The 24,510-nt window shown below is 50.4% G+C and overlaps 3 protein-coding genes across 3 annotated transcripts; 2 read left to right on the top strand and 1 right to left on the bottom strand.

Moving 5' to 3' along the window:
* Positions 1-60: 60 nt before the first annotated feature.
* On the bottom strand, positions 61-6,551 carry EVX2 (even-skipped homeobox 2). The gene is made up of 3 exons (XM_053598137.1): positions 5,940-6,551; positions 4,751-5,022; positions 61-3,424 (listed from the first exon to the last, which is right to left on the bottom strand). The coding sequence occupies exons 1-3, from the start codon at positions 6,364-6,366 to the stop codon at positions 2,702-2,704; spliced, it is 1,422 nt and encodes a 473-aa protein (XP_053454112.1). The 5' UTR covers positions 6,367-6,551; the 3' UTR covers positions 61-2,701.
* An 8,158-nt stretch (positions 6,552-14,709) lies between these two features.
* On the top strand, positions 14,710-18,401 carry HOXD13 (homeobox D13). Its single transcript, XM_053598045.1, has 2 exons — positions 14,710-15,663; positions 16,951-18,401. Exons 1-2 carry the CDS (start codon positions 14,880-14,882, stop codon positions 17,199-17,201), a joined length of 1,035 nt encoding a protein of 344 aa, XP_053454020.1. The 5' UTR covers positions 14,710-14,879; the 3' UTR covers positions 17,202-18,401.
* Positions 18,402-22,202: 3,801 nt separating this feature from the next.
* HOXD12 (homeobox D12) lies at positions 22,203-23,160 on the top strand. Its single transcript, XM_053598136.1, has 2 exons — positions 22,203-22,776; positions 22,922-23,160. The coding sequence occupies exons 1-2, from the start codon at positions 22,203-22,205 to the stop codon at positions 23,158-23,160; spliced, it is 813 nt and encodes a 270-aa protein (XP_053454111.1).
* Positions 23,161-24,510: the final 1,350 nt, after the last annotated feature.

Genomic DNA, 24,510 nt, shown 5'->3' on the forward strand with positions numbered 1-24,510 from the left:
ACAGTTAAAAACAAACACCAGCACGACCATTTTGCAATCTGTTAAACAAATAAAATTGCTTTGATTTAAATAACATTTATTTTACATGACCAAACACAATAAATAACGTAATATACAAAGCTTTATAATTATTGCACATTTGTAAAATATCTTACAGTGAGTTCATACAGCCAGCAATATTTAAAGCACAAAGACTTTATTTACAGTTTTATTTTAATATAATCACCAGATCCAATGGACCTAGCATATGATGAACTTATGTTAATTTTACCAACCAGCGTTCTCATTGATCATATATATTTGGGGGGGAAATGTAAACATTATTGCCTAAAGTACCTTATATACATCTGTTAGCTGATCAAAACAAAGGACTTTAACATTCTAAAAAGGTAAAGCTGATAAAAGAGTACCGTATTTTGGTTTATTCTATGTAGCCTTAAATTATATATTAATATTTTTTAAATGTAAACTCAGTGAATAAGTGTTGGTATAATCAATATTTTACATAAGTAGTCTCATCTCCTTAAAAAGAAAACAAAATCTTGAGTTTTAGATCATTGCTATTTCATTGGGAAGTTCTCTAATATTTTATAGAAATATTTTAATAAACCCCAGAAGTTTTGCAATACTGCTTCCCCTTGAAATAATTTTCCATTTGATGAAAATAATTTCTCCTGGAAAATGAATTCTTTCAAATGATTACTGAAAGCCTATTTTTAGAAAATGAAACTTGAAAATCCAGTGTCTTTAAAATAACAAAAATATGTCAGCACACAAATTTGAGATAAATCACAGAAAATAGTTCCAATGTGTATATATGAATATGTGTGTATCTCTTACATATGTATTTGTTTAAGAGCACGGATATATATATGCATATACATACATATACATATATATACACATACACAAACACATAGGTAGCATAACTACGTTTTTAATACACACACACATACCCACTTCGCTGGGCCTAAACATGCACTAGCAAGTTATTTTAGGGCTTCGACTCTCAGAAAATCTCATTATGTGAGAAGCGAAGTGGCTCTGCGGGGAGCATTATGGAAATATCTGGGCTTGATTTAATGAGGCTGTTCACATTGGTGGAATATCAACTTAACAGAGAAAAGTCTACCCAGGGCGTCCAAGTTACCAAAATGAAAATTGGCAATTGAGATGATAAGAACGTGGCTTTCTTCTGCAAAATCACTTCATGTAACAGAGATAACATTAAATAACATACATTCTATGCACCAAGAACAATGTTTTATGTACCGAGTCTCTTATCCGTCTCTCCTAATGACTTCCCTTAGCGGGTTGTTAGTACTTGACAGCAGGTCTCCGTGCGGGGAACTTTTCTCCAATTCCACATTCAAAGGAGGTCCATCAGAGAGCATGATTGGCAATTTTCGTCATAATCTGCACATTATTAGCATCAAAATTGACGTGGCAGTTAACACTGGTGGGTTTTGATGTACCTTTCTTCAAGTTCAAGGAAACCCCTCCAATAGCCTGTTTGGCAGAGCGGGCCTCAGCAACCCAGCTGTGGCTTTGCAGAGGCGAAGGCGCAATACACATGCATGAGAAATATACCAAGAACCATTGCACCGGAGGAAAGGAAAAGCAAGGAGAGAAGGGGACGAGGGAATAGAGAGTTCGGACTTAGAAAAGTGTCTAAGGAAATTCTTCAGGATATCATCATATTCAAGTATTTCCCAGATCGAGTGGAACCCGGTAGTTGGAAAACTAAGCTGTAAAAGCCTCCCCAAATATTACAGCACTCTGTCTTGTCCTCCCCTGCTCCCTTCCCTTCGATTCCCTGGCTTGGCTGGGGCAACCTTATTAGCCACCATTTTTTGCATAAAGTATGCAAGGCGCTTCTATCCGCACTGAAACCAAAGACTTAAAAAGAGGACGGTGGTGGACCGAGAAGAAGGAGGCGGAACTGCCAACCCTTCCCATCTCCTTTGTACTTCCCGGGAAAGGCGGCCACAGCCCTACCCGCCTTGCTCCTGAACGCAGTAAACGCTCTCACAAACACATCCCCGCGCTCTCCATTCGTCCTCTCCGCCTCCTCGGACCTTCTTCATTCTCATCTTTTCCTCAGGCAGGGCCCTCCCAACAAGCTCAGGCCAAGAGAAAATTTGCCACCTCCCCCAACCCTTCTTTAAAGAACAGAAAGGAAGGACGGAAATAAAAAAGCAGTAGCAGCAACCTTCGGAGTGAATCCTCCCGTCCCGCAAGCACCAGCGCACACTATTTCCCTCTCTGTTTGTTGTGGGTCTCCGTTGCTTCTCGCCACGCAGTTCAGCTGCGTGACTTAGGCCTGAAAGCGCACAGCCAGGACTAGAGACTAGGTAGAAGTGGTTTAGGGGTTGGGGACATTGTCTTCTGGGAGACCAGGAGCTCAGAACAGAGGCAGAAAGTGGGGCCTGGATGGTAGGAGACAGAGGAGGGAGAGTAGAAGAGATGGCTGGGTGGCAAATATAAAAATAGAAATAATTTGGGGGGACGCCCGCCAGACTTTTGCGCCGGCTCCTTTCCCCCGACTTGGGGCAGTTTTCCTTCAGCCTCCCGTGCCCCAGGGCGCCCCCTAGCGGCAGCGGTAGCGGCGGGCAGCGCGCAGTGGGCACAGGGGGTACACAGGGGACTCCCGGGCACATGCAGAAACTGCAGGTGCGGCCCCCTGGCGGTGGCGACGTAGTTATCTGGTGAGCGGAGCCTCATCCCTCTGGTCTGGCGGACTTACCGCGGTCTTACTAAGCACCGCAGCCGAGTAGGGCAGGAAGCCGCTTTCGGAGCGCGGCGCCGCGGAGCTGCAGCCAAAGTCCGAACCGCCCGTGGCCCCTGCGCCACTGCCACCGCCGCCGCCGCCGCCACCTCCGCCACCCCGGGAACCCAGGGCTGCAGCTGCGGCGGCTGCGGCAGCTGCGGCCGACTGACTACTGTGGCAACTGAGGCACGAACAGGGTGCGGAGCCGCCGCTGGGGGGCGCCCCGGCGGCAGCCGCTGAAGAAGCGGCAGCCGCGGCCGCTGCTGCGGCCGCTGCGGCCGAGGCCGCGCTGTTGAGGCCCGCAGCGGCAGCGGGCGCCTGGTAGAGACCCGGGTGGCGGAAACTGCACAGCAGCTCTGGCCGCGAGTAGGGGTGCGAGAGGGCGCGAAAGGTGTCCAGCGGACGGATGGAAGTGGCGAAGGGCGACGACGCCGCAGCCGCTGCACCAGAAGCTGCCGCCGCTGCTGCCGCCGCAGTGACACCCACGTGTGGGTAGTAGTGCAACGGCACATGCGAGTGGAAGGGGTAAGGCAGGCTTCCGGTGGCGGCCGCGTGCGTCATCATGTAGGTGTAGAAGCTGGGGTCGGCTGGGTGCGGCCACGACATGGCCAGACGCTGCCGCTTGTCCTTCATGCGCCGGTTCTGGAACCACACCTGCAGGGAAAGCCGGGTGGCGCTGGGTTAGGGAACTCCGGGTGTTCTTGGTCCCCCCTCCTCGCCCCAGCCTCCCTGCCCCTCCTGGACCTTTGAATGGCCCGATCTACTTCTTTTCGACCAAGCCCAGGCCGTGTCCCCTCTGCTTTCCCATCTGGGAAAGTGTGGACGGCTGTGTGTGTACCGTGGGCACCCCCTCCTCAATCTTCTCCCCTGCTTTCGGCGGCTGCTGCGGCTGCTCCTCAGACTTTTGCTCCCTTACTTCTAGCAGCATTTTGTTGTCCCATTCCAACCTAACTTCTCCTTCCTGCCACCCACCGGGGCCGGCCTCACGGAGCACCCATCTGTCAATCCCAGGATTTGCACCGGGATTCTGGGCAGCCTTTGAAGAGGGGCTGCCGTGCAGCTTTTCTGAGCGGTTTCTGATAGAGGTCTTGAGCCTTCCGAGCTGACAAGACCTCCCCCTAGGGAATGGGTCCTATTTTTGTATTGAAGGGATGATTTTGTTGGAATCATTTGTCTTAAATGAGTGACGAGAGCAATGTCTCCCATAAACTGGGAAGGAGACTTTTCTACCCCTCCTAACAGTATCTAATAAAGACATCATTCGTCACCAACTCGAGATTTTAAAAAGCCATACCAAACCAAAGAGAGACTTCCACACCCCTCCCTTACCCCCGTGGAGGTTTTTTTTTTTTTGTCTTTTTCTACGGTGTCAAATGCTCCATGAAGTGTTCAAGTCTCCCAACCTCCCGGCTCTCTCTCCCAGACGTACAATAAAATTAATAACCTAAAGTTATATATAAGTAAGAACAGTTTCTTTGCATTTTCTCCCCAGGAGGTTGCCCTTTTCTCATTGCCCAAGAGAAAAGGGTTCGGAAACTACTTTCTCAACACACTCGATTTTTAAAATTACAGTATCCTTTTCTCCATGTAATGGTTTATGTGGAAAATAAATCTCCAAGATCAAGAGCAAATGAAAAGTTTTACCTCTGGTTCCTGCTGGAGGAACAAAGACCCCTGGCTTTGCTGCCTAGGGGAAAGTGGGGCCGGGAGATGGGCAAGGGGCAAGCATTGGGCGCAATTGAACAGAGGCGAGCATTACTGGCACCGGAGCCGCCTTTCGGAGCCTTCTTGGGTCAGTCAGGCCGGCCAGCCATTTGAATTTGGCAGCAGAGAAATAAGTCAATTCCTTTAGCGACTGAAACCCACGGATTTCCGGGCCCATAGGTAAATCTAGCTACTCACAAAGAAGAGGAAAAAGAAACAAATCAACCCAGATCCCCCCGGGGATGCCAGAGCAGGCCCGCGCTCTGGAATCGATACCTTGATGGTGGTTTCGGGCAGGTTGAGAGCCGCAGCCAGCTCGCACCGGCGGGGCCGCGACACGTAGTTCTCCCGGTAAAACTCCTTCTCCAGGCGGGCAATCTGCTCGCGGGTGAACGCCGTACGGTAGCGCCGCACCTGATCCGCGCCGGAGCTGGAGCTGCCCAGCGTAGCGCCTCCACTGCTGCCGCCACCACCTCCATGAAGGCTGCCGAGGCCGGAACTGGAAGCCGACGTCGTGGTGCCCCCAGAGGAGCCGCTCTCCGCGTACCCTGGCAAACAAACAACCGACAGTGCATGAGTCAGTGTAGGGCCGGGGCCCTCTGCTCTGGTGTTGCGCGCGGAAGTGGGAAGCTGCGTCAGGAAGGAGAGTCGCTGCCGGAATTGATGGGGTCTGTCATGCTTACAAATTGGTACTGTTAACAGAATCAATAAAGTTTGAGAAGCCCTTCATAACCGAATAATAGAAACTGAATTAGGAGGTTCCTTTTTAAAAACTTAGGAATTTTCAACAGAGGGAAATTGGTCGAGGGAAAATATCTACCCCCGGGGTGCAGTTTGGGAAGCTCTGGGTTTGACCTGGTCTAGAGATCGCAGGGCAGCTTTCTATAAGGCCTCTAACCACTCTTTGACAGTCTTTGGGCTGGTCAACAATATTTTAAGATTTGCATGACAGCAACAGCTCAAACTCCGAGTCATTAGGGTGTAAAATCTACTTTTCAACTCTTTCTCTTTCTGACCTAGACGGGTAGAGCAGAGGCGCAGAGTGATGCTCCCTCAGACTAATCCAGAAGAATGCCCTCTCCGCCCAGCCCTGGAGATCAGAGGCATCGGGTTCAGGGCAGCTGCCCAGGTGCACCCTCCGCCAAAAGCGACTGGGCTGCTGAGTAGGGGATCTGTTGGCTTCCTTAGACCAGAGCGCAGAAACATTTTCTCGGACTCAGGAGCAAAGGCGGGCAGGCCTGATTCAGGTTCCAGGCTCCGCAGGCCTGTGCGTCTTGCTGGGAAGCTCAAGGAGCAAAGCCTGAGGGCACCGTCCCTGGCATGCGTCCCTCCCTTGCCCCAGCCAGCTTGGTGTTGCTTGCTGGTGGAGGGTCGGAGAGGGGCAAAGGCACTGGGAAGGGGAGGCTGGGCCCGAGGAGGAGCAAGAAAGGTGGAACTAGAGAGCCGGCACGAGCGGCGTGGTTACCTTTGCCATTGTTTTCCTTGAGCGGCGTAGCCCCGAGGCTGCCGGGGGAGCGCAGCGCTGAGCAGCCCACCTCCACGTCGCTACTCATGTCAGCCTCGGCGGCTGCCTCTGAATAATGGCTCGGCTTCTTGCGGGTCTCGGCGACCGAGGCGATTTCGGAGGAGACGGTGCTTTCGCTGCCTGGGTGCTGCAGGTTGAACAAAGTGTCTATTTCGAATTTGCCCTTGGCTGGGAGGTCTCCCAGAGCGCCGTGCAGAGGGGCGGACGGCAGGCGCGGGCTGAGGCGAGCCGGGTGCTGCGAATTTTCCAAGGCCTCGAGCACTGCATTGCCGGCTGAGTCGGACAAGTTGGAGAACCTCTTGCCGGCCGTAGGGCTGTGCAGCCCTCTCTCCATCAGAATCATCTCTTTTCTTATTCTTTCCATCATCTCAGCTTTCTTAAAAATGTCACAGTGGCCAGGCTGTCCCGTCCTAATGATGGGCTGCGCCTAGGGCTAATTCTCATTCAGCCCAGCGAGAGCCTCTAAATATTATTATCTCTTTCGGAGGGAGGCGGAAAAATTGTGGGATGCCAGAGCGAGGGAATGACTGGTCAAAATGACCCATACATCCTTCCGAGCCCGAGATGTCATTCATCAAAAAGTAGCGCCCGCTCGTCATTAAGGTACGAATGACGCCGTTCGAATAATCATTTATTGTAACAGGTTTATAAGCAAATAAATACACGCTCCTGTCAGTGGGTAATGAAGGCAGCTTCAGAGCAGACAAACAGATCCAGGTAGGAGGCGAGAAGAGACAAGTGAGGAGGAAGGCTCCGGTCCTTTGCCCGCTCGGAGCCAGTTCTGCTCGCCCGGGGGTTTGGCCTCGGGGGTGAAATTGACAGTCTGATTAATAGAGCTCGCCCGCACATTTCCCCCTTCATTTAGGGGCATCATTACGCTCTCAGTTTGCTGGGTTGCCCCTTAGGTCCTAATCATGCAGCTCCTTCCTCATTTTTCCTCGGACACAGATACGTGTTAAATAATAGATAATGCTTTGACTTTCCAGAGTGGATCTTCTGGAAGGTTTTTTTTTTTTTTTAACATTTACAAGCTGGGGGCGTAAGTAGGGGGGACACAAGGGGGAGGATACAGGACGAATTGCGTAAGAAGACCTTGCGCCGCTTCTGCCTGGATTACTTATCTTTTGGATTTCAGAACCAAATATGTATTTTATTTAACAAATAGGGTACCGAGTTCACTTCCTCCCCACTTCTTCGCCTCAGCCTGGATGATCTTTTCCCACCTCAAGAGAGGAGAGGAGAGTTTTGAAAGTGCTTTCTGGCTACATGGCCACGGAGGTGCGTTGGGCCCCCTCCTCCAAACAGAATTAGGTCCTCTCTGATTTTCTAACACCGTTTACAGAGTGAGTTCTGAACTCGAAGCACCCTGGTTTTTACTTTTATAACCCTGATGATGGATTTGCTTCTCTACTGCACATTTTCCCAGGGGGAAATAAACAAGGTTGGACGATTATGATAGCAGAATTCGACAGCTAACTTTAAACATAGTCACGATTTACAGCGCCACACAGCCGCTCTGAATCCACTTTTACCGTTGCCAAGTTTTCCCCTTCCTCCTCAAACAGAACTATTTGTGGCAAAGCCTCCAATTTTGAAGGGGAAAGAGGAGGCAGCCTTCTTACCCTATGATGCCACTCCTCTCCCTTCCCCACTTTGCTCTTTTCTTTCTCTTTCCTCCCCTCCTCAATCCCAGTCCCTTACCTGTAGCCACAGGTATAGCCAGCGCCAAGCCTGGGCGTGGAGAGTCGCCAGCCAGCCTTGCCGCAGCTCCTTGCGGCCTGAGCTTGGCGGCTAAGCCTCTTGGCGATAACTTTGATAGTCATAATGACGCCGATGGCAACCATTTTAACGAAGATCAATCTTCACGCGAGGCCTCTCCTCATCTCCTCCGCTGGTTGCACTTCACCTTGCTCAGACCCCAGCCAGTAGCCCAACGGAGACCAGATCCGCGGACACTGGCAAAATGAGTGAGAGGACAGGAGAGACGCCCGTGAGCTTCTGGAGCGGCCGAGAGACCCTGGCAATCTAGGCTCTGGGCGCAGGTCCTGCATCGCCGCCTCAGCGTCAACCCAGACCCCAACCAGGGCCCCCTCCTCTCCTCTTTCCTGACACACCCAGCACATCAGAGTGTGTTAGGAGTAAACCGGAGATCTATTTGCCGGTGTCTGTTGGCGCTTTCCTTTTAACCTTGGACCCACTGGGGGCGCGTCAGGAACGTAAGGGGGGGTGAGGTGTGAAGTATATTTATATACATACATACACACATATAGTCAATGCCAAAAGTTTCTTTCCTGTTACTCTCGGCGCCAACTTATTCCAACAACTCGAACTTTGGTTAGAAAATCAATTCCACTTCTTTAAGGGAATAAACGGAAAGCTCCATAGGGGACAGAGGATTGCTGCGGGGAACGCAGAGTGGGCGTCCGGCTTCGGGACTAGGGCGACCCAGCGTCCTCCGGTCCCTCCCGCCGCCCCAGTGGTCACTCAGCCGCCAGCACTCTGCGTTCTCCTCTCGCAGGCTTTCGGGCCATTAGTGGGCCGGGGGCACGGGGAGGCACGGCCCTGAGAACCGTCCCACCCGCTCCCTACTCCGCAGTCCTGAAATCCCAGCTCCACCACTCCTGGCAGTCGCTGCCCCAGTGATCCGGAGGGTTGCCCTACCCACTCCCTACTGGCTCTGAGGACTGAACGGGACACCCTGGTCCAGGCTCGAGTCCGTGGGAGGCGGGGGGGCAGGAGCAAGGCCCTGGTGGAGTGCGGGTGAGCGGAGATGCTGCCTGGGCGGAAATCCGTGGATGCCTTTACTGCTGTCGTTTGGCGCCCCCATCTGTTTCCCCCGCCGTTTCGGCGGCTGTGAGTTGCTTTTCAATCTCCGAAGCTGCCACTGGGGGCTGGGGTGGGGAAGACAACCTCTTCCTCCATCACCCACCCCGCGGGTCTCCCACATCTTCCCTTCACCTAGGACCCGGCGCCTCTGGTCCCAAAGGTCTCAACAAACCAGACCTCAGTCTGTTGAAAAGGGAAAACACAGTTTCTCCGCGACACCTTCATTCATTAGTGGCTTTAAAAACTATTCCACACATTTTAAATAACATGAATATTGCATTTCTCGCACATTTGTTACAAAAAATACATTCGAGACCATGTTAACAAAAGTATTCAGTAAAAACACCTATAATTTTTCACTAAAGCTGCATTTGCAGACAATAATGTTTCATGGGGTGCGGTGAGCAAGCATTCATGTTCAATATTTAATGTTCCTAAATTTATGTCAATTTGATACCTACGTAGTAGCAATAGTGTCTGAAGTATAGATCTCTTACCATGCAATTCAAAGTACATTTTACATATGTTCGCATATAAAGCCACAACACTTCTGTGAGATAGATTTTGTTATCCTTTTCCAGAGATTAACCTTCCACACAGGGACTTGCTCTTTATTTAAACTTATCTCTGAAAAAAATAAACTTATCTCTGATGATATACCAATGTGAAAGTAATTTAAAAGCCTTACACCCCATTATTGGTTGATTTTCTCATTTTGCATGTCTTATTTAAATACAGGCCTACCATGGAGCCTGGACAATGAAAAGATAAAGGCTGTTATGTTGATATTTATTCCTATAATGCCAAATTTGTACCTTTTACAAAACATAAGAGGCTTGAATCTGGAAATGAGCCTGTCAGATGTTCCCGGTTTTTAGACGTAGTTCTGGGGCCTTCAAAGCCTCCTACCCACTACCAAGGTACAGGACTCACTCAATAAAACAAGACAAGAAACCAACCCACGTCCCTGAGGTTTGGCAAAAATTTTTCAGATGAGGTGGGGGAGTTCGAGAAGGACTTTCTCCATACTTACAAGTGAAAAGCACTTTTTACTCAAAAGTTGGAAAGACATGAAAAAGGCCTAATTTTTTTGTTAGGCCTCCAGACTAAATATTTGTTTCCAGAGCAGCGGCAGGTCCTCTGAGGTGAAGTGGTAAACACTTTTGGCCTAGGACTGCAGGTAATAAAAATGTGCTGGGGCTGCCAAGGGGAGGGGCGGAGGAAAAGCCAGAGCCGCCGCCGAGTCCCACAGACCCTGTGCCTGGCTCTCCATTTTCACTGAGGGTCCCAGGCAACTGGTGCCAAGCACTTAAGGACCCACCTAGGGATGTACTCGCTGGAGAGCTGGAGCTGCAGGATGTGGCCGGACAGCAGGACGGCCAGCACCTGGGCTGCAAGCTCCAAGCACGTTTTTTTTAAGTACGGTTTCCACGACTGAAGTTTCACTTTCTAGGGTAAGACGAGGATTTGGTGACTCCAGACCTGCCTCCTCAGTGGCAACTTTATCTTCCCATTCCTCCTAGGCCCACTTCTAGCTCTCTGTCTCACCTGGGTCTCTCTCTGTTTCTCTCTTTCCTGCCCTCCATCAGTCCCGCAGCCCACCGGGACTATCATGGGTGGGGTTTGGGTGGGCACTTTCTGCTTGGACTTTAAGGCTGAGTCCGGTCGCCTGCCTGGAGCTTGTGTGTCCTCAGACGCGACGGGAAAACTTGCAGAGACATCTAGCGCCAGGCCTGGGGAACTGCGGGGCACCTGGCTGGCAAGCTGAGCCCCCGAGCCTTAGCCCTGCCGCCTCCTTCCCCGCTCTCCCTTCGTTCTTGGGCACTTTCCTAACATTCATCCCTTTGCCCTCCTGGGAAGGACAATGTGGATTCCCTATGGAAACAGCGGGCTCTTTGAGGTGGAAATAGGCAGGTAGACAGACTTATTTTCTTTTATCTCAAACGATTACAGTGAGCTTTTATTGGACTTAGTAGTTTTGCTAGAAAAGTGTACTCAAAGGACAACTGGTCACCTTCGATGTCCGATAAAACTGCAGCAAATTTGGTCCCAGCTTTATTTTTTGAAAAGGGCAACAAGTTACATGGGTCCTTCACTCTAGTCCCACCCTACCGCACTCCTTTCACGGTGAAATTAGTGCCTCTCTTTCTTGTCTTTTAGAGCCTTGCTATGTTTAATTCTCTCCAAGGCCATCCCAAACAAGGGCCCGCTGTCCCTGCTGTCCTGTTGGAAGCAAACCTGGAGTTGGAAAGAGTTTTTGTTGTTGTTGCTGCTGCTGTAAATGATTTTCATTTAATAAAGCCTGATTGTTTTGTTAAATCCAAAAGAACATATCACAGACATAAAAACTGCACAAATCCAAGACATCACTGTTCACCCTTGCTAGAGTGCTCTTTCTTCACCCCAGGTTTCCTTTGTTCTTGTCGTTTTGATACTTCCAGCCCAAGTGAAACTGGGTATTGCTTGGAAAGGGAAAATTAGCTCCAAAGTTGTAAGACACAGAGTTGGTCAAGAACACCCTCTAGCCAGTTCCACTGGACTTAAAAAAATCTTTATTTTGGCATCAAGACACTTTCTATGATGTATCTTTGACTTCATACAAGTTAATTAGGAGGGTGTCCTATATTTTCTCGTTGTGCACATGAAGACAAATATTTTCAAAGAAGTCCCCAGGACTCCACTCTGGTAGCACCCTGTCCTCCTACCTTTAATGGCCACTAATTATGTGCTTAATTGAGTTCATCACTAGCTTGGCAAGCAGAGCAGCTTCAATAAATCCTAATTGCAGCCTATATCTTCTCATTCTCCAATACAAGATAGGAGCACAATTTGAAAGATTCTAAAAAGAAGAAAAGAAATGATATAACTTCCAGAATAGCATTTTTTAAAGGGGTGCTTGTGGGGGGAAAGAGGAGCAAGTGATGGGTAAAGTGGGATTTGGGGGCCATCAAGGATCATCCCAAGAATTTCTTCAAAATTAGGAACTGGTTTCACAAAAGAACACGTGAGTGTTTGGAGACATTTGCAGTCCCAAAAGATTTTCATTTAACAAAGCTTATTTCTGTTGATAAGGCCCTAACGTGATACACCCACACAGAAACACAAGGCTCAGTCTGTGTTCCTGACCAGCTAAAGAAAGTTATTCCCCATTAATTTTAAACCTGGATAAAATGTTTCTGCAAATTCAGCTTCAAAATCCCTCCTCTACCTACTACTCTCAGCATGAAACTATGTGTCTGATTAGTTCGTAAACAAAGAAGCCTTGACTTTGGTATTCAGTCGCAGCCCTTGTATCCAATAGCAGTACCTGCTGGGGTACTGGGTTTGGGGGCCCATATATACCAAGTCAGAGCCCCTTTCCCAAGCGCAACCTCCCCCCACTGTGCTGGGACCTCAAAACATATACTGGAAGCAGGTTTGATTGCAGACTATCAAGAAGCAAAACTCCTGATTCAAAACTTCCCTGGCTTCTGAATATCCCTTGGGATGGAAAGAGAAACCCCAGGTCCTGCGATGGCCCCACAAGCCAACATTGATAGGTCTCTTTCAACCTGAGCATTAATTCAGATTTTCCTCCCTTTCCTGCAAAATTTAATTTGCTGCATAGAAAAATAAGCCAAATCCAATGAGATGCCAGAAATCAACAAAATGATAAATTCTTCCTTTTGATATTAATTTCACTTTGTTCATTTTAAAACATAATCATTAAGATGTATTTATGAAATGATAAATGCAGCGGAAGTCCAAAGGCACAAAACCACAGAGATATTTACTTTTAAGAGACTGAAAGTTCGTTGGTTGCAGCATATCTTAGAAATATTTCATCAAAATTTGTTTTTTGAAGTCATAGAAAATAGATAAAACTATCTCCATGTCTTCCCTCTCTGAGAAAACAAGAAAGTGACAAAGGAAAAATGAAAGCATTTCTGGGTGGCCCACAGTCGGTGGGTTGGTACCAAAATTGTTCGGTAAAGACCCAGCCAAATCCTTTTAAAAAGTTAGCAACCCTTGTCTCCTGGCCCTGGTTGGCCTTTTACAATTGCCGATCCAGCTTCCGTTGCTAACTTTTGCCTTCTTCTCCCAAGTAATCAAAAAAAATTTGTTTTCATCAGCAAACTTTTATTCCTATGATTTCCTGTGAAACTTAGGCCCCTCCCATCTTGAATTTAATCATGAATATGTCTAGGACTTCAAAAAGGTCAAACAAATTCTCTTGCTTTTCCTTTGCAGCACTCCTCTCATAACTTCCCCCTTTATTTGAGCCTTTTATGGTTACTGCATTTTTCGTGTCAACACTCCAAACACCAGCAGCCCACCCTGAAATGCCAGGCCAGGCCAAAGAGGACCTCCCTGGTTCTCTTTTTCACCCTATTCGCGGCCTGTCTTTGGTGAGGGAACAGCCCGGCTGGATGGTGTGCCGTTCTCCCAATCACAGGTTTAGGGGAGCAGTTTTCTTGGAAATTGGCAGGCCTGGAGAATCGATGCCATAGAAACAAATGGGCTCTCTCTCAGCGATCACACACCTACCCTTGGCTTATTGGATCTATAATTGCTTCGAAGGCAGAGCCTTAAATTCATTGCAGGACTCACACCCATGCCCCATTAATTGCTAAGATGGAGGGATGAGGACTGTGGTTCTGAGGCTGAGAATGACAGGAAGGAAGAGGTACGGGGCTGTGTTCCCTAACACCTTGGTAGCAGGGCCTCAGAGCGAGGCCTAGCTTCACCAGCGCTACCCCGACCCCCCCTGAAGTCAGACCCAGTTTCTATCACAAAGCCTCGACTTTGCTTGAAAAAGCGCCCTCTTAATTTGTCCTTCTCAGTTCTCTGCCTTTGGCAGCTTGGGAGAGGAAGTGAAACAGAGGTTCCTAGGAAAGTGAAGTTTTCAATTAATTTGGTGTAGCAGGCGGGGGTGGGGTGGGGGGTGGGTGGGAGGTGGCTGCAAAATGCAAGAGGCGGATCAGGCTGCTGGAGAGGTGCGGAAGCTTGGGAGCAGGCGGCGGGGTGGCTTTCTCCCCAGGCGCCCTTCAAAAGGTCTTTCTGCCAGCCGGGGTAGGCCACACCGAGGCTGCGGAGCCCGGCTCTGGAGGCGACACGCCCTGGCAGGCACTAGTGTTGAAGCGAATAGCGTAGAGCAGGCATTCACGGACTTTTCAAGCTGGGGCATATTGTCAAGCTCACCGCTCCAAGACCGGGTCTTTCCTCTGCTTGACTTACTTCTAAGTCTCTGCCGCCAGCCCAAAGGGTGCTTCGTGGGTATTTTCCGGGCAGGTAGGGGGTGCGTATAGGAAGAGTCTGCGCCATCTGGTCTTACACTCGTGAAATGTCCTTGCCCAGTACCAATTCGCAACGTGGGGAAAATTCGCTCCCTCGTGTTTGGGGTCTAGAAGTCGACTAAACGAAGGATTAAGCAACAAAATAAAACATTAGTCGTTTCACGTCATTCTGACCATCTCTGTCCGTCATCTTCATTTCGTTATGCAGCTCTGGAAGCCGAAAAAAGGTGGCAAAAAACAGCAATTGCCGAGACAAGGCGCGGGCCTCGGCTCCCTCCTCAAGTCGCAGAAAAGGCCTAGGATGGGCCGTCGCGCAATCAACTCGTGGGGGTGGCTGCCGCGCAAACGCCTGGGTCTAGGGGAGGGCGGGAATGGGAGGTGGACTGCGCTAGAGGTAGGGGAGGGATGGGGGTCCGGGTGGGTGGGTCCAGTCTAGCCTGGGCCTGGAGCCAGGTTGCCCCACACCCCCACCCCCCACGTGGCCCTGTGTAGCCAATGGCGCGGCCCCCGGCGGGCGCCCTCGGGGCGGGAGGCGGCCCCCCGACAGGCCCAAGGCCCCCTCCCAACCTGAACTTCGTTTTTATAAACGTCCCGCGATGAGCTAACCTGTTGGAGGGCGGGCAGGCGGGAGGCGGGAGGCTAGCCGAGGGAGAGAGGGCGAGAGGAAGAGGGCGGGAGGGAGCGCACCAGAGAGAAAGGAGAGGAGGGAGGAGGCTAGCCGCGCCATGGTGTCCTGCGCCGGGCCAGGACCAGGGCCCGGGCCAGGCCAGGCCCGGCCATGAGCCGCGCCGGGAACTGGAACATGGACGGGCTGCGGGCGGATAGCGGGGCCGCCGGGGCCGCCCCGGCTTCCTCCTCCTCCTCTTCGGTGGCGGCGGCCGCGGCTGCTGCGCCAGGCCAGTGCCGGGGCTTCCTCTCCGCGCCGGTGTTCGCCGGGACACATTCAGGGCGGGCGGCGGCGGCTGCGGCGGCCGCGGCGGCCGCGGCAGCGGCTGCTTCTGGCTTTGCATACCCGGGGACCTCTGAGCGTACGGGCTCCGCCTCGTCGTCATCTTCGGCTGTGGTTGGGGCGCGCCCAGAGGCTCCCCCGGCCAAAGAGTGCCCAACACCGGCGCCCGCTTCGGCCACTGCAGCGCCCCCGGGCGCTCCTGCCCTGGGCTACGGCTACCACTTCGGCAACGGCTACTATAGCTGCCGCATGTCGCACGGTGTTGGCTTACAGCAGAATGCACTCAAGTCATCACCGCACGCCTCGCTGGGAGGCTTCCCCGTGGAGAAGTACATGGACGTGTCGGGCCTGGCGAGCAGCAGCGTCCCGGGTAACGAGGTGCCGGCGCGAGCCAAGGAGGTGTCCTTCTACCAGGGCTACACGAGCCCCTACCAGCATGTGCCTGGCTATATCGATATGGTGTCCACCTTTGGATCCGGGGAGCCTCGGCACGAGGCGTACATCTCCATGGAGGGCTACCAGTCCTGGACGCTGGCTAACGGGTGGAACAGCCAGGTGTACTGCGCCAAGGACCAGCCACAGGGCTCCCACTTTTGGAAATCGTCCTTTCCAGGTAGGGGCCGTGGAGAAAAGGGGAGGACGCCAGGGAGAGGGAGAGAGATAAGGGGGAAAGAAACCACTAACCCTTACTTGGGAGTGGGTGCCACATACTGACCAAGTTCACCCAGTGGAAGTTTGTCCAGTTTGTGTGAAATCTATAAATTTCTCCCTCAATTTAATTTTTTTTTTTTGAGACAGAGGCTCAAGCTGTTGCCCTAGGTAGAGTGCTGTGGCGTCACAGCTCACAGTAACCTCAAACTGTTGGACTTAAGCGCCACAACACCCGGCTAATTTTTGGTTGTAGTTGTCATTGTTGTTTGGCAGGCTCGGGCTGGATTCGAACCCACCAGCTCCGGTGTATGTGGCTGGCATCCTAGACGCTGAGCTACAGGCGAGGAGCCTCTCCCTCAATTTAAACTGCCTTTTTCAACCAACTTTTTCATCGTATATACAGTGCAGGCACATTTTTTTCCTAAATTTTTTTTGTAGAGACAGAGTCTCACTGTACCGCCCTCGGTAGAGTGCCCTGGCGTCACACAGCCCACAGTAACCTCCAACTCCTGGGCTTAGGCGATTCTCTTGCCTCAGCCTCCCGAGTAGCTGGGACTACAGGCCCTTGCCACAACACCCAGCTATTTGTGTTGTTGTTACAGTTTGGCCAGGGCCGGGTTTGAACCCACCACTCTCAGTATATGGGGCCAGCTCCCTACCCACTGAGCCGCAGGCAAAAGTGCCCTTTGCTCAGGCCTCTCCCTCTCCTTCTAAAGAGGCTTCTTTCCTAAGAAGTGTCACAGAGTTGGGCCCCACTTTGCAAGGTCATAATTGCCTCATTTACATCGAAGCTTTTTAGATAGAGCCCATAAGCTCTAAACACAAAGTCTTGGAAAACCAAACTTGTAGCAAAAGACCTGAATATGTACGTGTGTGTGCATGTGCGCGCACGCGTGTGTGCATGCACACACATATATATGCAAGCAGTGTTTGCAGAAACTGTCCTTATGAGCTTGCCTAATAACCAAGCCATAAAAATGCAGGCTTGTTAAGATGCCGGTTTCAGAAATCATGCTGATCCATCAAATTAGCCTCTGTTTTGAACTGCAAATAATCTTTATTTAATGTGTAACTATTATGTCCATATAAATCATAATAAAGTCTGAATGGCCTGGGTTTTTTTATTTTCTGCACTCCTCCAGACATGCACATGCGCACATATATGCACATACACACACATACACACAATCCCCAAGTAGGTGCTCCAAATATCCCAGTCTAATTTTTCCCATGCTGTTGTTTGTACCAGGGGATGTGACTCTAAATCAGCCAGACATGTGTGTCTACCGGCGGGGAAGGAAGAAGAGGGTACCCTACACCAAACTGCAGCTCAAAGAACTGGAGAATGAGTATGCCATTAACAAGTTCATTAACAAGGACAAGCGGCGGCGTATCTCAGCTGCCACAAACCTATCTGAGAGACAAGTGACCATTTGGTTTCAGAACCGAAGAGTGAAGGATAAGAAAATCGTCTCCAAGCTCAAAGATACAGTCTCTTGAAGTGGACTAGGTTGGCCACAGATGGTTTAGATGCGGTCAATTATGTCTCCAAAAGACCTTTAGAAAGACTTGAATATGTATTTAATTCCCCCACCCCCTGCCAAGGATGGCAAATTTTGTGAATTGTTTTTTCTTTTCCCTTATCTGGTTCTAAAACCTTTTGCTGTCCAATTTGACTTAGTCCTGATTTTTACGTGTTTATTATTGATTTTGTTCTTGTCTCTAAGCTTATTTTTTATGATGTTTTTAATGTTCTGTTTCTCCCTCCAGGCCAGTATAAAGGACTTGAAGTATTTTTGAATAATCCCCCCAAATGATTTTCAGAAGTGCCATTTTAATTTAAGGGCTTTATTTCTAAAAATCACTTTATATGTCCATTCCCAGCACTGATTGTCTTTATAATCTACTAAGGTGGAACAATTTGCAGTCATTCATATTATGTAATTAGGTAATTTAATCATTAGCTCACAGCAGTGCCCCGAGGCAAGTGGAAACAGCTCCAGGCAGGCAGTCCTCTGGGGTCACCAGGAAAGTCTGAAAAGGGAGGCTGAAGGTACTGTGATGGCATTAAAAATGGCTACCTTATTAAACAGGGTTTGCACTGTATTGGAATGAAGATAATCTTTCCAACTTTCAGTCTTTCACTTGCTGTTTTAATTGTATGTTTTTAGCATATGTTGCAGGTTTATGTTTTTATAATCTTTAATTTGAAAATAATATGTCCTCATGGATGCTTTCATTTCTTGAGCTCTAAATGCAGATATTTAAGTGGCTGCAATTGATAAAATCACCCAAAGATATAATTGCAGTCCCTTTCTTTTGCCTTGGGTCTGTGGGAGTGGGATTGAGGCAATCTCAATCCTTAGAGGCTGGATCAATGTGGCCACAAGTGGGAACATATGTCCAGAATTCAATGAAGAAGTCAACTGTCTGAACAAATGTGTTGGACCTTTTGTGGAACTTTTAAACATACAGCAAATGCAAGAAATGTGGACTTATAAGGCCCAAGAAGAAAAAAAAGTTGTTTCTGAAAGTGATGCTAACTGCTTTTAAAGTGCTGCATATTTATACAATTGAGAAATTATTTTTGTAATTGCAATGTCTGTGAGCTGGGATATGTGGGCAGTGCTTCGGGCATTTAAAAATCGCATTTTACTCCTAGGGAGATGCAAATAAACAGAACATTCTTGTTTCCTCTGAGCCTTTATAAATTTGTTTTCTTTTTCACGTTTTTTTTTCTGGAAATTGATATTATTTATTACAAAATCTTGCTATCCTGAATGAACTGATGTTCTGTACAGATGAAGGAAATAACACCAGTTTTGGTCTCTGAAACTTCCAGGCTCCTGCTTCCCTCTTCTCTTCCCCCATTGGCTTTAATTTACTTAATGATGTCTTTAATTGATTAATTTTTACCAGGCCAGATCCAAAACCATCTCCAATAAAATTTTACTTATCTTTCAATATTATCAATTTATTTATATAATTCTATTTGTTTTTAAAAGCCATGTGTATTTGTGTGCTGGAGTATAGGAAAACTCATTCACTTGGACGGTTTTGACCTAGGAAGGCCATTATGAAATATGTGGGCTAGGAAGATCTTGAAATTAGAAAGACTTACCCATATTTGGCAATCAAAAAAATAAAAAAAACATTTAGGCTTAATCCCATATCGCCTTCTCCAGGCAGTCAGCACATAGCAATTAGCAATTGCATATTGTCAATTATACAACCTCAACTTCCAGGCGCAATTTTTAGACACTGGAATTTTCTCCTAGAGTGCTTTTTGCCATTCAGGGAAATGGCTGCTGAGGAGCTGGGTGACTTGTCCTTAATGGTACCTTCAGACACAATCAATTTAGTAGTCGCTAATTTTCCATATGTAAGTTAGTTAAATATGGATTTTTAAAACCTCACATAATATATAAACTCTTCCAGTGGGAGGGCTCCTTTATGGCTCTGAGAAAGAAAGCATGGAGACCTAAGGTTGCGAACTACTTTCGTTTTCTCTGGCCCAGCTTGACTTCTTTCGCATCTTACTTACTGCCGACTGTAGACAAACAACTTCGTTTTGTAGGGGGGTGAGGGGAAAGATATGACCACAATTCAATTTCTGGAAAAGAAATAATCCATGAAAATGGGGCCACACCGTCCTGTACCTTACATTTCGGGAACGGTCTCCACCATTTTTGTTGTTTTTCTCTTAAGATGTGTTTTCATCAGAAATGGACATCTTTTTCCTTTATCCTCATCGCCCCTCCAACGCGTCTCCCAGCCAAATCCTCTACAACTTTTTGTAAGTTGCAGACTCTAAGGCCTCAATCCATTTCCCAGGTCCATTTCTCAGGTTTCCCTTGGTGAGTAGGGGAGATTGCCTCCAGGCTTTTCCCTTTCATCTATAGTTTGCTCGTCGGTTTCCCTCCACCTAAGAAAAATAGGAGGTTTGCTGAAGATTAAAACTGCGCTCAAACGCTTTGTTGGAATTTGGATCGAAGGCTAAATCAGTAACAGATGAAGGTTTTGGTTTTTATATGCGTTCCTTTTATACTCCAAACTGTGGAGGGAGGAGAAGAGCCCATAAGAGGCCGAGGAGCTAGAAGGGAGGCCGCGAGGAGGCTGGGAGGCAAAGGGAGCTTGAAGAGAGGCCTGCAGCTGGAGATAGGCCTTAGGGAGAGCCCCTCAGAAACCTGGCGGGGTTTTAGCGCCGCGGGTGGGAGGCCCACTCTGTACATGCGTGATTCAAAAAACAAGGAAGCTTTGGAACCTGAACCTAAGGCCAGACAGAAAGGTGACAGCAACGCTTCCGTCTGTCTGGCAGCCCGCTGGGTCCCAACGGCTCTGCTGTCGGGGTCAGCCCGACCGCCAAGGTCTATGGCTTTCGAAGGCGCTCGGCTGTTCCTGAAAGCAGGCGGTGACCGCAGGGGCTGGCGACCCCAGGCGGGCCGCACCGCCCTTCGCTGTTGATCTTGACCGTGCGGCTGTGCCTCGCTAGGCGTGGAGCGCGCTCGCCATCTCCTGGGCGGTTGGCGCCATTGGCGAGTTCACCGTTAGCCCCTCGGCCAAATTCCTCCTATTCTTTCAATCACTGGTCAAGTCTCCTGCCACCCCTACCCTCCGACCCCCTCTCCCAGTACTCAGCTCCCGCTCCACGCATAAAAGTTTGCTTGTCAGGCCTCGAAAGTGATAAACCCGGGGGTTGAAGTGGGGCGGCTGGGCAAAGAGCAATAGAAGGAGTCTAGCTGTTTTAGTCTTTTATGTTTCTCCGTTCCTTCATTCCTTTGGTCTGGAGGAGCAAACAGCTGTTATAAGGCTGCCCAAGGTCCTAAAGAGACACCCGTGAGCTTGGGGATAAGGGAGAATGGCTGTGCAGAGACGGGAGGAGCAGAGAATGCAAGGACCCCTAGTGCTGAATCTTTGGGGCTTGAGGAGGCACCAGCTCCTAAAAAATAGGCCAGATTCCCTACAATAGTAGCTATTAGGAAACCGATGCCTCTAGGAACTGAGGTTGCAGCTGGTGCTTACCCCCACACCCCATAAAAGGAGGGGAGCAGAGTCTAGAGATTCCTGAGCTCCCAAGGAAACTCTGGCAGAGCCTAGAGAAGCCCTAGACTTCCCCACCCCCATCCTCCCCACCCCCGCCCTAGAGGCCGATTGCGTTCCCCAGAGCGGCCCAATTGGTCGCCATAACTCACACAATAAAGTCGGAGTGCGGTGTGGTCAGCCTTGCCCTCCGGCGGCTCCTGTGTGGTCTCAGTGCAGAAGCTGGCGGTCTAACCAATTCCAGCTTGGCTCAGGGACCCAGTGGCCTGCTGCAGGCTGGGGCTGCCGCCCATCACTGAGTCTCTAGAGATCCTGGGATCCGAGACAGGAAGGGAGGACCCTTAGTCCTCTGACTCGACTAGATAGGTCTGCTGCATACTACTGCTCCGGAGAAACTGCAGCCCTTCTTGCTTCCCTGTTCGCCAGATCCGCGAACCTGCTAGTCCCCTGGCGTCCCTGCCTAGAGGCGCTGAGACCAGGAGCTGCAAGGCAGCTGCAAAGCTGCGCTGCTCTTCCCGCCCAGGTGGCTCTGGGTTTTCTGCCTGTCCACACCGGTGTGTGTGTGTGTGGGGGGGGGTTCGTCCTGCTCTGCCCTCCAGGAGTGAATGGACACCGCAGAGCTCTGGTTTGCAGGGTGTAGTCACCAAAGTGACTCCTACGGATAAGAGGAATGTAGCATTTAACCACAATTGGCGGAACAAGCTTGCCAGTTTCCCTGGCCATCATTCTTCATGGACCCTGATGGTGACTTCCCAAGGATCATAGTTTCTGGCCATAAGAACACATACCATGGGGTACTATGAAGCTCCTTCTTCAGCACCATACAGGCAAAAGCTTGTGATGCCTTTCTTGTGCCTGCAGCCTGCAACTGAGGACTCAAGTGCAGAGTGGGTCTTTGCTGCCAGATCTCCAGGGGCAGAGGCCTTTTAAGAGAGCCTGTCTATGGAAGAGATTGAGATAGGAGTGGTATTGCTCAGGCCTAGGAACAGAACTCATGGTCCCTCCAGACCTCATCCTCTCCAGAGAGGCCGAAAGGCCCTTGGGAAATGCTTCAGATGTGACTTAAAGCCTGTGGAAGCCAGCCTGGCTCAGACAGCCTCCGGAAAACAGATCACAAAGCAAATCACGATCAAGAAGGGTCCCAAGGGACACTTGGACAAAGGAACCCTCTGTCTGATTCCCCCAACTCCTGAAGCTGCGCCCAAAAACTTGTAGAGGCTGATAGCCTTTGCTCAACGTGACTTGGCTCTGCCACAACCTCGTCTTTAGCTATCGAACATTGCGGGTGTTATCATAATATCCTGAAGGAGGGGGGAACGGGTTGGGGGATGTAGGCGGCGCTGAAATGACCGGCTTTGAAGAACCTGCAGGCAAAGTTTCGTCCAATCGTCTGAGCCTGTCCTCTTATTCCCGGTTGTAACTAAATACTGTTGCAAGCTCAGCCGAAGCCCTTTGTTGGAGATGTGTGAGCGCAGTCTCTACAGAGCGGGCTATGTGGGCTCGCTTCTGAATCTGCAGTCGCCTGACTCTTTCTACTTCTCCAATCTCCGGCCGAATGGCGGCCAGCTGGCTGCGCTTCCTCCCATCTCATACCCACGCGGCGCGCTGCCATGGGCCGCCACTCCCGCCTCGTGCGCCCCTGCGCAGCCTGCGGGCGCCACCGCCTTTAGTGGCTTCTCGCAGCCTTACCTGGCCAGCTCCGGGCCTCTCGGCCTGCAGCCGCCAGCAGTCAAGGAAGGACCTGAAGAGCAGGCCAAGTTCTATACTCCTGAAGTGGCCGCGGGGCCGGAGGAGCGTGGCCGTACGCGGCCGCCTTTCTCCCCTGATTCTACCCTGGCCCCTTCAGCGGCTGCTCTCAAAGCAGCCAAGTACGACTACATGGGTGTGGGCCGTGCGGTGCCAGGCTCCGCGACCCTGCTCCAGGGGGCCCCCTGCGCCGCCGGCTTCAAGGACGACACCAAAGGCCCGCTCAACTTGAACATGACAGTGCAGGCGGCGGGCGTTGCCTCTTGCCTGCGACCTTCACTGCCCGACGGTAAACGGTGCCCAGGCTCTCCGGGCCGGTTTGGGCCGGGATGGGAGGTGGGATGCACGGGAGAGTATAGAGGGAGGTGAACGGCCTGGGATGGGCAACCGACAGAGAACGAGCCAGGCTGACGTAGATTGGCGCTGTGTTGCAGGCCTGCCGTGGGGGGCCGCCCCGGGGAGGGCCCGCAAGAAACGGAAACCCTATACGAAGCAGCAGATTGCAGAATTGGAGAACGAATTCCTCCTCAACGAATTCATTAACCGGCAAAAGCGCAAGGAATTGTCCAACAGGCTGAATCTCAGCGACCAGCAGGTTAAAATATGGTTCCAGAACCGGCGTATGAAGAAGAAGCGCGTGGTGCTTCGGGAACAGGCGCTGGCGCTCTACTAGCCGCTCTCTGGCCCAGGCCGACCCGGCCTGCCCTTTTGGACAGAGGCCTGGTGTGGGCAGGAGGATCTGGGCCTGGGGCTTTTCCTTTGGCTCCTTCTTCACTGGTCCCAGAAGCCAGCAGGAGAGTTGGAGATCAGGCCAGTTGAGCCTCAGGTGCTTTTCCCTCTAAGACTCTGTGAGGGGGGCATTCGCTGGCGAGTTGCAATGCTATCCTGGCCCTAAGGCGTCTACGTGGGAGCATGGGGTCACCTGTCCTTGCTCTTGTCAGGGGAATTTGCATCCACAGTTGACTTAAGGCTCCCTTGTACTTGGATTTTTGTCTCCACGTGGTTATTTCCCCCATTTTTCCTCTCTCCAGCCCTTTCTGCATTTAGCAAGCACCTAGCTGGAGTTCTGAGTGGAAGTGAATATAGGAAGGAATCCAGACAGAGTGAAAAGAACTGTGGCTACAATTGGATCTCTTTGCAGCCGAAGTCCTTTGTGGTAAAGTCAGTATCTCCACTCTGGAAGAAGGAAAGGGCACTGTTCCCCACCCCACCCCCCCCCACCCCTGTCTGCCCTGGCTGTTAGGAAAGGACAAAAGCCGCCCTAGACCTTCAGACTTCCAGAGAAAAGGGGAGGAGTGGGGAGGGACTCGGTGGCTGGGCAAACTTGGAGACACCATGGAATGCAAGCTGAGCTGGCCTCTCTAGCTGGGTAGAATTGGCTGGAGACTTTTTTACAAGTGGTGGGATGAGGCAGGCTGGGCTCCAACAAACTGCAATCTCCCGACAGGACTGGCAAAATGTCCTTACTTCTCCCATTTCTGCACACATGCCTAGGCCAGATTCACCCTGTAACTGGACCCCCAGAGCTGGGCTCTGGTGAGCGGAGCTCTGGTCTTGCTTTGAGACTCAGTTGCACAGGATGGAGGAAAAGAAATGGGGGGGGTTAGGGAGTAAGGGGAGGAGAGGTCTACACTCTGACTGTAAATATGGCTTTTCAGTTGAGGTGGGTAATTGTGTTGACATGTCTTTCTTCAGTAAGTTTAATGGCCACAACTAAACTCCTCTTTAAGAGTCATTGAGTATGGAAGGAGACCTTTCTAAATGTCAGCCCCTGGTCACCTGCTCCTGATAGAGCAGAGAGGGCCAGAAGTTTCTCTCTGATTCTTTCTACCCCCAGTCAACTCCATCAGAGGCCCATCCAGTGTCCCTTTTCCAAGGCATGTCTGGCTTGCCCTAGTGGAACATTCCAAGCCTTGAACCCTGCCAGGCTTGCTTGTGGAGGCTGGGGTTCCTGAATACCAGATGGAGTGATTTTAGATGTGCTGGGGTATTCAGCCTTAACCTCAATGAATCCAAGCCTACA

Source organism: Nycticebus coucang, chromosome 7, assembly GCF_027406575.1.
Source record: "Nycticebus coucang isolate mNycCou1 chromosome 7, mNycCou1.pri, whole genome shotgun sequence".
Lineage (NCBI taxonomy): Eukaryota > Metazoa > Chordata > Mammalia > Primates > Lorisidae > Nycticebus > Nycticebus coucang.

Excerpts from the sequence above, each read along its gene's own strand:
- EVX2 (XM_053598137.1), bottom strand. The coding sequence starts at position 6,366 with ATGATGGAAAGAATAAGAAAAGAGATGATTCTGATGGAGAGAGGGCTG. Across the intron at positions 5,023-5,939 it reads CAAGGAAAACAATGGCAAAG|GGTACGCGGAGAGCGGCTCC; the intron begins GTAACCACGCCG and ends TTTGTTTGCCAG. Across the intron at positions 3,425-4,750 it reads TGCCCGAAACCACCATCAAG|GTGTGGTTCCAGAACCGGCG; the intron begins GTATCGATTCCA and ends CTTTCCCTGCAG.
- HOXD13 (XM_053598045.1), top strand. The coding sequence starts at position 14,880 with ATGAGCCGCGCCGGGAACTGGAACATGGACGGGCTGCGGGCGGATAGC. Across the intron at positions 15,664-16,950 it reads TTGGAAATCGTCCTTTCCAG|GGGATGTGACTCTAAATCAG; the intron begins GTAGGGGCCGTG and ends TGTTTGTACCAG.
- HOXD12 (XM_053598136.1), top strand. The coding sequence starts at position 22,203 with ATGTGTGAGCGCAGTCTCTACAGAGCGGGCTATGTGGGCTCGCTTCTG. Across the intron at positions 22,777-22,921 it reads GCGACCTTCACTGCCCGACG|GCCTGCCGTGGGGGGCCGCC; the intron begins GTAAACGGTGCC and ends GCTGTGTTGCAG.